At 36.2% G+C, this 12,433-nt stretch overlaps 2 protein-coding genes across 5 annotated transcripts in view; both read right to left on the bottom strand.

Moving 5' to 3' along the window:
* The window catches only part of HYDIN (HYDIN axonemal central pair apparatus protein), a 373,932-nt gene extending 362,996 nt beyond the window's left edge, over positions 1 to 10,936 (bottom strand). Inside the window, exon 1 of the mRNA XM_032486698.1 lies at positions 10,803 to 10,936. The gene's annotated coding sequence lies outside the window, so the exon portion shown is untranslated. The remainder of the gene's footprint in view (positions 1 to 10,802) is intronic.
* CMTR2 (cap methyltransferase 2) lies at positions 3,826 to 11,049 on the bottom strand. Of its 4 annotated transcripts, none has more exons than XM_032486700.1 (2): positions 11,004 to 11,049; positions 3,826 to 7,370 (listed from the first exon to the last, which is right to left on the bottom strand). In XM_032486700.1, exon 2 carries the CDS (start codon positions 7,349 to 7,351, stop codon positions 5,045 to 5,047), a length of 2,307 nt encoding a protein of 768 aa, XP_032342591.1. In that variant the 5' UTR covers positions 7,352 to 7,370; positions 11,004 to 11,049; the 3' UTR covers positions 3,826 to 5,044. The 4 variants fall into 4 exon arrangements, with proteins under 4 accessions (XP_032342591.1, XP_032342590.1, XP_014413876.1 ...); XM_032486699.1 differs by lacking the exon at positions 11,004 to 11,049 and adding an exon at positions 10,819 to 10,948; XM_014558390.2 differs by lacking the exon at positions 11,004 to 11,049 and adding an exon at positions 10,803 to 10,941.
* Between the last annotated feature and the right edge of the window lie 1,384 nt (positions 11,050 to 12,433).

Here is a 12,433-nt window from a genome sequence, read left to right as displayed (position 1 = left end):
TAGAAATAAAGTTGTTATCTGAACCTCTGATTAACCTTAATATCACTGACAGGGGCAACCCCATTTTGTGCTTCGTGGCATGATGAAAAAAGAAGTACACAACACCACTTATGGAGTAACCTTGCCCAAAGCAATCAGTTCTCTAGATCTACCTACCAATTTATAGGAATAAATTTATAAACTACCTATTTATAGGAATAAATCTTTTAACTTGTATCTCCATGCCAACTTTTGTGTGGAGATATGTTAAAAGATTAAAAAATCAGCCAAATCCAGAATGTGGAAAATTACAAGACAGTTAATTGGTTTGGAAAAAAAAAAAGTTGGGAGAGGGACTGAAGAGATTGAAAGACTTCAGAGATATATTAAGTAAATGCACTGTCTGAGCCTTATTTGAATCAACTATAAAAAGGCATGTTTGAGACAATCTGCAAAATTTAAACACAGACTAAGTATTGGGTGATGTTAATTTTGTTAGGTGTGATTAAAGTTCTTTTCTGTTAGAGATACTTCATGAATTTGCTTTAAAATACTCCAAGAAAAAAAGTGGAAGATAAAATATGCTCAGCAAAATGTAGTCACGGAAAATGGGTCAAAGTACATGGGGGTGTTATATAATTTTAGTATTGTTTGTGTTTGAAAGTTTTCCATAATAAAAAAAACAAAATCAAGTAGTATTCTCTAAACACCTATACTGACAACATGGGATACAAAGTAAGTATGTCATAGTGCCTTGCCCCTGAGTTTTAATTCCGTCAAGAAAATGAAAGAATGGAGAAAACAAAGAACAAAGTAAGTAGTGCACAAATGGAATATAATCCTTAAAAATTGTGAATCCCTATCTTGTACACTTGAAACTTACATAATACTGTACATCAATACTTCAAAATATGTATGTATGTGTATATACAATATTGCAAATAAAATAAAATGTTCAAGAGAACAGAAAAATAAATAAATAAATCTCAAATTGAATGACTCAAGCAGTAAGTACAATAGCTCCAGGAAGAGATTATCATTACTGGAGTTATTGGAAGCTGCAGGATAATGTTTATTCTAATTAAAAAAAATAAATTCATTAGGATACGTTTGTACTTGTTTTGAACCTTCTCAGCTAGTCAAGTATAAAGACTAACTTTTTAATCCTGAAATTCACTGGAAACAGAATAGAAACTCCCAGAAGTCCAGACAGTAAAAGCGTATCTATCTTGCCCAGTAAATTAATTTGGTGTTGAAGCACGATTCTAAAGAGGAAAAAGATGCAGATACACATGTAAATAAGATACGTTTATCCACAAAGATATGTAGACTTTTTAAAATAAAAGTATCTTTTCAGCATAATCACATAAATAGTTTAAAGAAAAAGAACAGTCTCTAGAAATATGTTATTTAACTATAGCATAACAAATTTAAGCCACAAGTCAACAAGGTGGCTGCATTATTAAATAACAGGATAAACTGATGCTCCTGCACTTGGTATAAATGAACACAGGATAATTACACCTAGTTAATCTATTAAGACACTCTATAAAGACACAATAATCAAGATCTCAAGAAAATTAGAGAAACGCTTATGATGGCTACAATTTGTAATTGAGTACATAACCTATATGTGAACATAAGCATCTTAGACTTTTAAACAAAATTTTCATGCAAATGGAAACAAGGAAACAGAAGTAGCAATACTCTTAGCAGACAAAACAGACTTTAAACCATATAGAAAGACAAAGGACACTATATAATGATCAAAGAAGCAATACAAGATAAGGATATTACAGTTATTAACATATATTCACTAAGTGAAGTAAACCAGAAAGAGAAAGAAAAATACCATATGAGATTGCTCATATGTGGAATCTAAAAAAACAAGCAAACAAAGCATAAATACAAAACAGAAACAGACTCATAGACATAGAATACAAACTTGTGGTTGCCAAGGGGGCAGAGGGTGGGAAGGGATAGATGGGATTTCAAAATTGTAGAATAGATAAACAAGATTATACTGTATAGCACAGGGAAATATACATAAGATCTTATGGTAGCTCACAGAGAAAACAATGTGACAATGAATATATTTATGTTCATGTATAACTGAAAAATTGTGCTCTACTGCTGGAATTAGACACAACATTGTAAAATGATTATAAATCAATAAAAAATGTTAAAAAAAATATACATTCACCCAATATAGGAGCACCTAAATATATAAAACAAATACCAACAGACATAAAAGAAGAAATTGATTTTGGTGATGGCTTCATGTGTATTTACATATTTCAAAGTACACCAAATTGTATACTTTACATATTGCAGTTTGGTGTCCTCTAATTTTTACCTCAGTAAAATTTCTTTGTAATTCCAAAAAAACAGAAACAACAACTACAAAATTTTCATCTCTAAAAATCTGAGTGATTAACTGATTTCATATTCTCACTAATGTTAAAACCGTTCAACTAATGATCTTTCCTGGAAATAAAAGATAAGGTTTAAATATTGTTAAAGACTTGGTATTCTCATCAAAGATAAGTAAAATAACAAAAGTATCAATAAACTTTTTCAACTCTCCTAATATCTTGCTTCTTTCATTCCATTTCAAGATCTTTAGAAAATAAAAATCTAATGCAAACCTAATTTTAAAACAACTATTGTAAAGATGAAGAAAGTCCACAAATTTGGATTTTAAATTTATTTCAGAAAAGATATTTTCAACACATTTAAATATCTATGTGACATTAGGATAATATATAAAAGGCCCCACTAAAATACAAAACTAAAAAAAACAAAAAAACAAAAAAAAAAACTAACTTTTTTCTTAGGGAAAACAAAAAGTAATACCGAAGAAATGAAATTTATATGATCTCTTTAAGTTTGTTAGGAAACGTATTTGTGACATTTAAATTCTCTGGTTGTTAAAAATTCTTTTTAAGTTAAAAATCTCAAAATCTACCAAAAAAAATTTTTTTAAAGAACAGTAACCAACTTGATAAACTATACAAACCATCACCTTACTGTCCTCCTCTACTTTTTTATTCATTTTTTTGGATAGCATTTTTCCTTCCCTTTTTCTCAAAGGAAAATTCTTATAAATCATTGGTTCCTGTCACTTACTTCCAGTTCAATATGAACCTTCCTCTACTTGTATCTCACCTCTAAAGCAAATCTGAATCCAGTTAACCAGATAAATAGCAACTGATCCCAAACACTGAGTTAAAAACCAAAATACATTGTAGTATACACCAGTATGTTACAGATTCCAATACAGGTTAGTGTTTAAAAAAGAGAAAAAAACACTAAGCATTCCATACTTATTTGAGGGGCTTAAAAGAAAATTTTAATATCAGAACCTGGACCTAGGCTTTCAAATTCATTGTAATCAAATGGTTAAAGCAAGTAAAAATAAATTGAGTCAGTATATTGAACCAAACTAACCAAGACATAAATACTATTAAATGCCAAGGTTTCCCAAGAGTGGTTTTTAATTCTGTCTTGGTAACCAATTTTCTATCAGACTTTTATCATGGAAACGGCTTCTAAAAAGTCACCAGTAGGAAACAACATTTCTTGCAGAAATCTACCTCCAGGACTCCATACCCTCCCTGGCAAGAACTAAATCTACCCACTTCTTCCCTCAAGGATTCATTTTCTTTCCCGAAGTAGAGATTCCATAAATATTACAATATTAAGGACTAAATTTTAATGAATACAAATCAGAGGAAATGAAGGAACATTAACTCTCATTCAAACCTTCCTTTTAAAAAATCTGTTTCCAAGTTATATTTTTAACTTTCCCCATGATTCTCTTTAAAAAAATGAACACAAAATCTCTCTGCTAATGACTTTATTCATGAATTTATAATGAAACTCAAAATAGCAAAGGACATGAAAAAATTCAGATTAATATTTATCAACCAAATACATCAAAGAATACATCTATTTTTCATATAACTAACAAAAATGTCTAACATGCACGTGTGAGAATACAAATATTCTCCACTTCATGGAATTTCAAAGTAATGAAGATTTGCTTAATAGAGCTGGCCAGAATAGTCCATTTTTACAGGCAAACATATATAATTTAAAAGAAATCAAACATAATAACCATCTTATGGTTAATCTTTTGGTAAGGTGCTATTATCATACTAAAAAAAGAATTAGTAAAGATTAAAATTTTAAATGTTAAACCATCATTCTGAAGGTGTTAAAATTTTTCTTCAGTCTTCACTGTATTCATCATATTCATGATCCCAATATGAGACCATAAACACTATTTTGCAATTTAAAAAAAATCTTTTAGTTCACAGATTGTTTCCCAGAAGTTAAAAATTACTATACCATTGCTAAAGAAAGCTTTTCAGGATACAGGAGAGTTTTGGACACAGTAACTTTATTTTAAACATGATCTTTGGTTTGACACTGTCCTGATATCCTTTCTAGCTGGATGATTGTGGTCGGTAAAAATATTTATAAAACAGCACAGCAGCTTCATTTGAACCACAGAAGTAAACTGGATCAATGGCTTCAAGGCAATGAATGGCACATATCAAGATATCTGGCAAGATGAGTTCTCCAAATTCATAACTGACATAGTCAGTGTTAAAGGAAATCAGTGTTGCTGAGGAGTGGTTCAATTCCTTTCATCAAAGATCTCTATTAACTTATTAACAGTATTAGCCATTGAGAGAAAATTAGTTGGAAAAAAATCAAATCTGAATGAAGGCACACAGGTGCAAATCTTAAGTAGATAAATAAGACCAATAAACTGCATATGCAAGCATCAGTGTGTCCATCCAAGCACATACACACTTTTCATGTTTGAAGTTAAATATCATCATTGCACAGATTCTATGACGTGTAAAACTCTATGCCTGTGGGCGTATATACCCCAGAGATGGAGACTAGCTGATGGCTTTTCAAAAATAATAAGACTTTAAATGATGCAAAAGTTGGCCCTTCCTCAAGATAAAAGGTTTTAAATTAACAGCAAAGGGATGCAATATCAATGGAAACTGTAAAAAGCCATAAAGTTAAATTTTCAAGGACAAGTTCAATTTTGTAACTGAAGGCTGCTGATGATTTCTTCTCTCTCTCCTTGAATAATCAAATGCAAATGCCTTTTACCAATGGCAGCATTCAAATCCCACAAAAAATCAAGTAGTGCACCCTTAAGGAGCACCTCCATTGGCACAAACTGTAAAACCTGCTGGGGTGCATCAGAGTTAACGAGAGCACTCAGTAATTCGTTCACATTCTGTAGATACTGGAAAACTGGATTTGGAAGGTCCTGATAACCAACACATAGCAGGACTGCACAGGTCTTCAGGGTCTCAGAGGATATGGGACAAGAAAATGTAATGAATCTGAAACAGCTGTGGAGTACAAAGATCAAACCAGCCATAAATCTTGTGAAACAAGAAAGTACAGGCAAAATCATAACATCTCCTGTATGAAGCTGCTGCAATGAATGCAGAAGGCAGTCCAAAAATAACTGCTGGTAAGTTGGGTCTCCATCATGAAGCAAAGAACAACCAAAAGTCATGAGTTCAGCTGATTCCAGGAGTTGAATTTCCAATGGTATATGCATTTTGATATCATGGGGAGTTGGAAAACCCACAAGCAGGCACTTTATTTGATTGCTGGGCTCTATATCCTGCTCATCCTGAAGGCACTTGGTAAGGCTAAACAATTCAGAAAATATCAATTCTTCAGAAAAAATGTGACAAGAACAATAATATTGCTGTTTTGGCCTAAACTTGGAATCCAAATTCAAGGCTCCCCCTAATGACTTTTCAATTGCTTCATTGAGAGCCTTTAAAATTTCACCATCACAGAAAGGAGAACATTTTACCTTTGGCAGTTTCCTTCCCTGTAAAATCTGCCATAAGTGACACTCCAGATTGGAAGCTGTCCCTTCTAAGAGAGAACTCTGCCCAGGGTGATACGCAGCATGTTCTTCGGCCCAAATATTAAAGTATCCTTTGGCTACCTTATCTTTCCATGAAAGCGTTTCCAGCATTTTCCGTTCATTGTAGGTCTTAAAGTATCTGTTCCTCTGCCCAAACCATTTTGTATTTGTACTACAACCAATATTAGATTTTTTTACTAGCCAATTATTTCTGGATAGAGGCTTCAATTGAAACTTCTGCATGAAATACTGAACAGCACAGTCCCTTAAACTATTCAGCTTTGCTTGTTCCCCTTTTCCCATGCACTCAAACAGACGAATGTTCTCAGAAATAGTCTCTAGCTGGTATTTATGAAAGAACACACAACATTCTTCGTGTCTTTTAAGAAAAGACTCGGGAATCATATGATGGGGAAAGAGAGCTTTCCTGGTTATTTCAGACCCAAAATTCAGCACCATCTTAGATAACAGAGGGTAGATCGCCTCTCTCCCCTTATAGTAGAGACATACCACATAGACTTCTGAGTTTCCTGCCTTGCTGGTAGCAGGTTTGAAAACATGGACTTGGTCAAAAGAACAGTTTAGCAGGTACATCAGATTTATGGAACAATGTTCAAACAAAGTAAACATCTTCAAAACCAAAGAGCCACCATTTCCAAGAGTCATCAATGCAGTGACAACTTCACAGTAATGCAAAGAAGAGACCAAAGCTTCTTGTTCACCTGGGTTTCCTTGGCAATCAAAACTCCCATCTGCAGTGATCAAGTGAACAGTAGCCATGCTGCTTATGAAATTCTGAAGTCCAGTCAGATATTTCAAGGTCATGATATCACCAGTGTTATCCGGACCAAAGTACCAGCAAGGCAAGGTATTTGCAATAAGTCGGTCATCCATAATCATCATAAGATTGTCATTTGCTTCATGGTATGGATTCAGAGTATTAGCTACCCAACTCCAGTCACAGGGGAATCGATGGGATTTTAAATAGTGATTGAGACTAGCTATAAAAGCTCCAGGAGCTTCACAAAGGTGTAGAGAATTCAGTTTTCCATTCTGAAAAGCTTCCTGTGGAATAAGCGGAAAGCTGCACAAAATTTCATGAAACTTACACCATGCCTGAGTACAAAGTTCAGCGTTCACAGATTTTCTTACATGAGAAATTATTTTCCCAGCTTTATTAGTGAAAGCAGTGTGCTCATGCCACTCATCCAGTTTCTTATCACTCAGCAGGTTTTTTACTTCATTTAGGGAGTTCTTCAAATTAAGAAATGCATTAAGTTCCGTGTGGTCACAGGTGAAAATCTCACTGGGATCTGGTAACTGCCACTCATTATTAAGAGGCTTGCCATAAGAAAAGTTCTTGGCAAAGAGTTCAAAAATGTCAGCAAGAACATCTGGGCTGAATGTCTCAGGACTTGAACCCAGTGGTGGCTTTCTGCACTTACTCATTTTCAAATTAAATTAAAATCTAGAAAAAGAAAACACACAATTAAATGAATCAAATTTATTAGTGAGTGAAATCTCATCCACTGCCAATTGGATCACATTCATGACAAACCACATAAAATGGGAAGACTAATAAAAACACAATGCATTACATAATGAGGCAATCTGGAAGAAAGAAAGAGTAAAGGCTCTGACATCCAACAGACCTGGGCTCAAATTTCAGCTGTACCACTTAAACAACTTAGTAAGTGGCCTTGGGCAAATCATTTTACATCTCGGTTTCTTATTTAAAAAACTGAGGTATCACTCTTTTTAGATGAAGATAAAACAGGCTAGCATATAAAAAGCATACACCAAAGAATATTAATCAGTAAATGGTAGCTTGTATTACCAAGGTAACCCACCTAGCTCCTCCCAAAAGTTCTCCTCTACCTATGGCTGAGACATCACCCGCAGGGCCCCAAACACTTGCTTAGACTAAGATTTATCCCTGAACAAGACCTTTGATCAAGCTCTAACAAGTGACTTTGAGCTTTTTTTTTTTTTTTTTTAGCTCCCTCCACATCTCACTTCCTTCCAGGAAGAGATTCCTGTACCTGAACCCAGTACTGATCCTGCCTCCAGACCTCTCTGCCACCACCCTTACTCACCTACCAGGATTGCCAAATATGTCCTCTGTCCACATCTTACTCTCTTGCTAAGTCATGCACTTTGGTGGTACCAAATCACCTTTACAGGCTACCAACTAACACTCATCCACCATAATGCTTGTTAACTGTGGTGTACTTGACTGGTTAGCCTCCTGCTCAATGCTGAAACTGATCTACAGTTCACTCTGGCATGTCTCTAAACTACAGATTCGTGCCTCATATTATCAGTCAGATAGCTCCTTGATTATATTATAAAATATTACTTTTTTGCCACTAAAACTTAACACACTTTGACAGAATCATTTTAAACTAAAGAAATATCCTTACTGAATATACAAATTACAAATAGTCACCCTACATTCTGTGTACCTAAGAAACCAAAAACATCTGTCTACTGGAAAGGGAAATGCATATAAGAGAAAGATGCAAGGCTTAATGGCATCGTGTTGAAAAAGTTCTAAATTCCAGCAGATACAGCAATGAGTATTATGTGGTACTTGTTGGCGCAATGTTAATCAATAGGTGCTTCAGTTCCTGAGTTCTGCATTTATTTAGCATATTCAACACATTCTACACCAGTTCGATGATTAAAATGGCAGATAAAGGTGAACCAGCACTACAATAAACACGATGACATCCTGAAGACTGTATTCTATTAGCATTCACTTTGTACTGTTCTCTTAACACTTTTTTCATCCTTTTACATATTTTTTAAAATTATTTACAAGTCTCTACTAGCTTGTAAGTTTCTTGAAGTAACAAGTATCTTCTCAGTCATTTGTTTGCCACAGTATATTAAGATGCATGAAATCTGTGGACAATAGTCATAAGTACCCATCAATGTCATTTGCTTACCTTAGATCTACTTTTTTAACCTTAACTTTAATTGCTGAAAGAAGGCAAAAAGCAGTCATTTTCACATTCACTAAAATCCTAAATAAAAGCAAGTGAAAATTTATTACAAGTTATTTGTCCTAACTTACACCGTGATTACTGGAACCCACAACCACCCTGAGATCTCAACTATATCCTATTTTGGAAAAAGTCTTATTTTAGTCATTAACTTCACATCCTAATTAATGCCTGTAAGTCCTAAACTCATAGTAAGCTAAGAGGTAATTACTTTCACATGAGAACTAAGGCAATTCAAACACTCCACTGTTCTTCCTGACCATACCTGCAGTACACAGACCAAAATTACACATTATATATAAATTATATATTATATTGAGTAGTGTTCAGGTCAATAATCCATAATTTATCCAAACATTGTTTCCTACTATCGTGGTGCCTAGAATCCAACCGCTTCTCACCTATCTCTTGCTACCAGCCTGACTGCAGACACTGTCAACTCTCTCCTGGATTACTTCCATAGCCTTCTAACTGGTCTCTTTGCATCTATTCTTGCCTCCTATATTCTATTCTGAAACATACTGACCAGAGTAATCTTGTGAAACCTAAGTTAGACTGTATCTCTGTTCTGCTCAAAATTGTGCTGCAAAGTCACTAAGTCCTTACAAAGCCTACAAGGCCCTTGAAGATTTCTGCCTTCCAGGAACATCCTATCTCTACCCTAATGTTCTAGTCCTACCCCTTACTCATTGTGTTCCAGCCACACACACTTTTTTGCTGTTCAATGAAGACACCAGGCACACTACAATCAGAAAGTCTTTGAACTGGTCAGTCCCTCTGCATAGAATGCTCTTACCTCAGATATCTGCAAAGCTACTTCCTTCACCTCCTTCAAGTATTTACTCAAGTATCATTTTCTCTGTGAAGCCTACCTGACATTCTAATTTAAAATTGCATCTTGCAGAGGGGAGAGTATAGCTCAGTGGTAGAGTGAGTCCATGTTTAGCATGCATGAGGTCCTGGGTTCAATCCTCAGTGCCTCCCTTAAAACAATAATAAACTTAATTACCTCCCCCCCAAAACAAAAGCAAACAAACAAACAATAGAAAAATAAAGAAAACTGCATCTTGCATTACCAATGGTACTCTTGCATTTCCATGGCACTCTTTTCCTTCTAACATATAATTTACTTATTTATATTTACTATTTATTTTGTCTTCCCAAAATTGCAATCTAAGCTCCATCGGACAGAGATCTTTGATTGCTCATTTATCATCCCAAGAGGTTAGAACAGTGCTTAGTACACAGCAAGCACTCAATAAGTATTTACCGAATAATTGAAAGGATATCAGACTAGCACAAAAGGCGGTCCTCTGATGAAGTTTTGAATATAAGTCATAATAATGCACTTCAACTTCACTCTAGCACTCCAATGCGTAACAACAACAAAACAGCATGTTTATAGGATGTAAGTAAATTTTTCAGAATGTTTCCTCTGTCCCTCTCATTAAGCACTTCATGGAGCTTTGTGGCATCATAATTCTGCTACAAGGGTCAATATTACCATTCTTATTCTGCAGAGTCGAGCAGGAAGTCCCGTAGCCCCCTGCCCAAAGCCACGAAGGGAAAACCTGCAAAATTCTCCAGGCTAACATAAAATGCACAAAACCTCGTCAACAATTGTCACCTCTCCAATTAACACTTACAAAGGAGTTTTAGAAGTGTTTCTACCAACTCCTCCTCCCAACAACGGTGAAAATAATGCCTAGTGGGTATCCAGCGCTTTACTTTGGGCCGGGGCACCCAACAACTCGTTTCCTCCGGTGGAACTGAGCCCCAAGCTCCATTCAAGAGGCCTGGCCCCTGAGCTGGAGAAACCCTCAGTCCCAGCCACTGTCTCACCACAGGAAAGTCGAAGGAGGACGCGGGCTCGGAACCTGGGCCTGGATTACCTTCGCTCACGCCCACCTCAGCCCTGAGTCTGCGATTCACTCGCTCTCCTCACTCGAGGAGGGCATTCTCCACTTCCGCTCCCGGGGATGATTCCCGGGGGCGTCGCTCCTTCAGGTCTTCTGAGCCTCCGCCGCTGGGAAGGAAGGTACCACCCCTAAAGGCCGGGACCCTCCCTCAAGACACCCGTAGCGGAAGCACACCTCCAGGTCGCGCCGTCGCCGAACGCTGGACGACGGTGGCCTGAGGGCCCAAACACATGCACCGCGCATGCGCCTCGAGGCCCAGCTGACGTCACGCGTCAACGTTACGCACGCAGGCGACCATCTCAGCGCCCAGGCCTCCCTAGGTTTCGCTTCTTTGCGAAGTACACGCCCCATGGCTGCTATGGCAACTGAGCGCGCATACGTAGCGTCATTTGGCCCCGCCCCCTCGAGGGTGGACGAGTGGGATGAGGCGGGGCAAGCCTGTCGGAAACACGCCGGCCCCGCCCACCTGGGCCCTGGACGCCAGAGGCTTTCAATCGCTTTTGGATGGAAGTTAGTTACTAAGACTGGTTGAATTAAAACCGAGTTCAACTAGATACATGAGATACGAAGGCAAAATTTCAAACTGCTAAGTAACACCATGTAATTTCCACAAGGGAACCTGGTTAAGCATCAGAGAAGACAGTCCAAGACAAATTCCATCTGTAGTGAGAGTGCATGTCTAATTTTTTTAACGTGGAAGTGTATAAAGACCGCTGAATTCTAAGAGATTAAAGATTTCTTGTCAAGACATTAGAAAAAAACAAACTAGTGCTCGAAAGACAATATGAGGTTAAAAAGCCAAACTGGGGAAACTGCGAGATAACACTCTTATCTGCTATGTTTATAAACCAATAAACCAATTAAAAAAAAAAAAAAGACAACCTCAGAAGAAAAATGGAAGATTTAAAAAGGCCACCCCCCAAAAAATAAAAAATAAAATAGCCCATAAGGATATAGTACAAAGCTGTTTAACTTTTTAAAAAATATTGGAAATGAAAGCAATGTTTTCTTTCCACCCGACTTAGCAAAGATTTTAAAAGATCAATAATTGTCACTGTTGGTGAGAATGTGGAGAAATAGGTTTACATACTCTGGGTGAGACTGAAAATTGATACTACCTTACTTTAAAACTGCCTTGCACCTTAGACCAGCAATTCCCACTCCTAGCAATTTATCTTTAGGAAACCAACAACTGGCACTCACTTTGGACAAAATGTATATTACAGCATCTTAATAACAACAATAACAGAAACTTGATACTCTTTAACTGTTCACTTTAAGGGAATTAAATTCTTTATCCATACAGTGAAATACTATGTAGCCATTAATAGGCTATATGTGCCAATAATATTGTGTGAAAATAGGAGAACTGTGTGTAGAGTTTGAACCATTTACATCAATTTTACATCAATATACATACATGTTTTGCAAGTCTTCCAGAACATGCATCAATGGAGGAAAAAGTCTTTTCAAAAAAACGGTGCTAGGACATTTGGATATCCTTATGGAAAAGACTTTATTTGGACTCTTACTTCACATCAAAAACAAAAATAGATTTCATTTGGATTGCCAATCTGTATTTTTAAGGTCAAACAATAACTCTT

This window comes from Camelus ferus, chromosome 9 (assembly GCF_009834535.1).
Source record: "Camelus ferus isolate YT-003-E chromosome 9, BCGSAC_Cfer_1.0, whole genome shotgun sequence".
Classification (NCBI taxonomy): domain Eukaryota; kingdom Metazoa; phylum Chordata; class Mammalia; order Artiodactyla; family Camelidae; genus Camelus; species Camelus ferus.
Note: the sequence above shows the minus strand (reverse complement) of the source record. Positions and strands in the feature narration are given on the sequence as shown.

What these genes read in the sequence shown, in the direction of transcription:
- CMTR2 (XM_032486700.1), bottom strand. Translation starts at nt 7,351, where the DNA reads ATGAGTAAGTGCAGAAAGCCACCACTGGGTTCAAGTCCTGAGACATTC.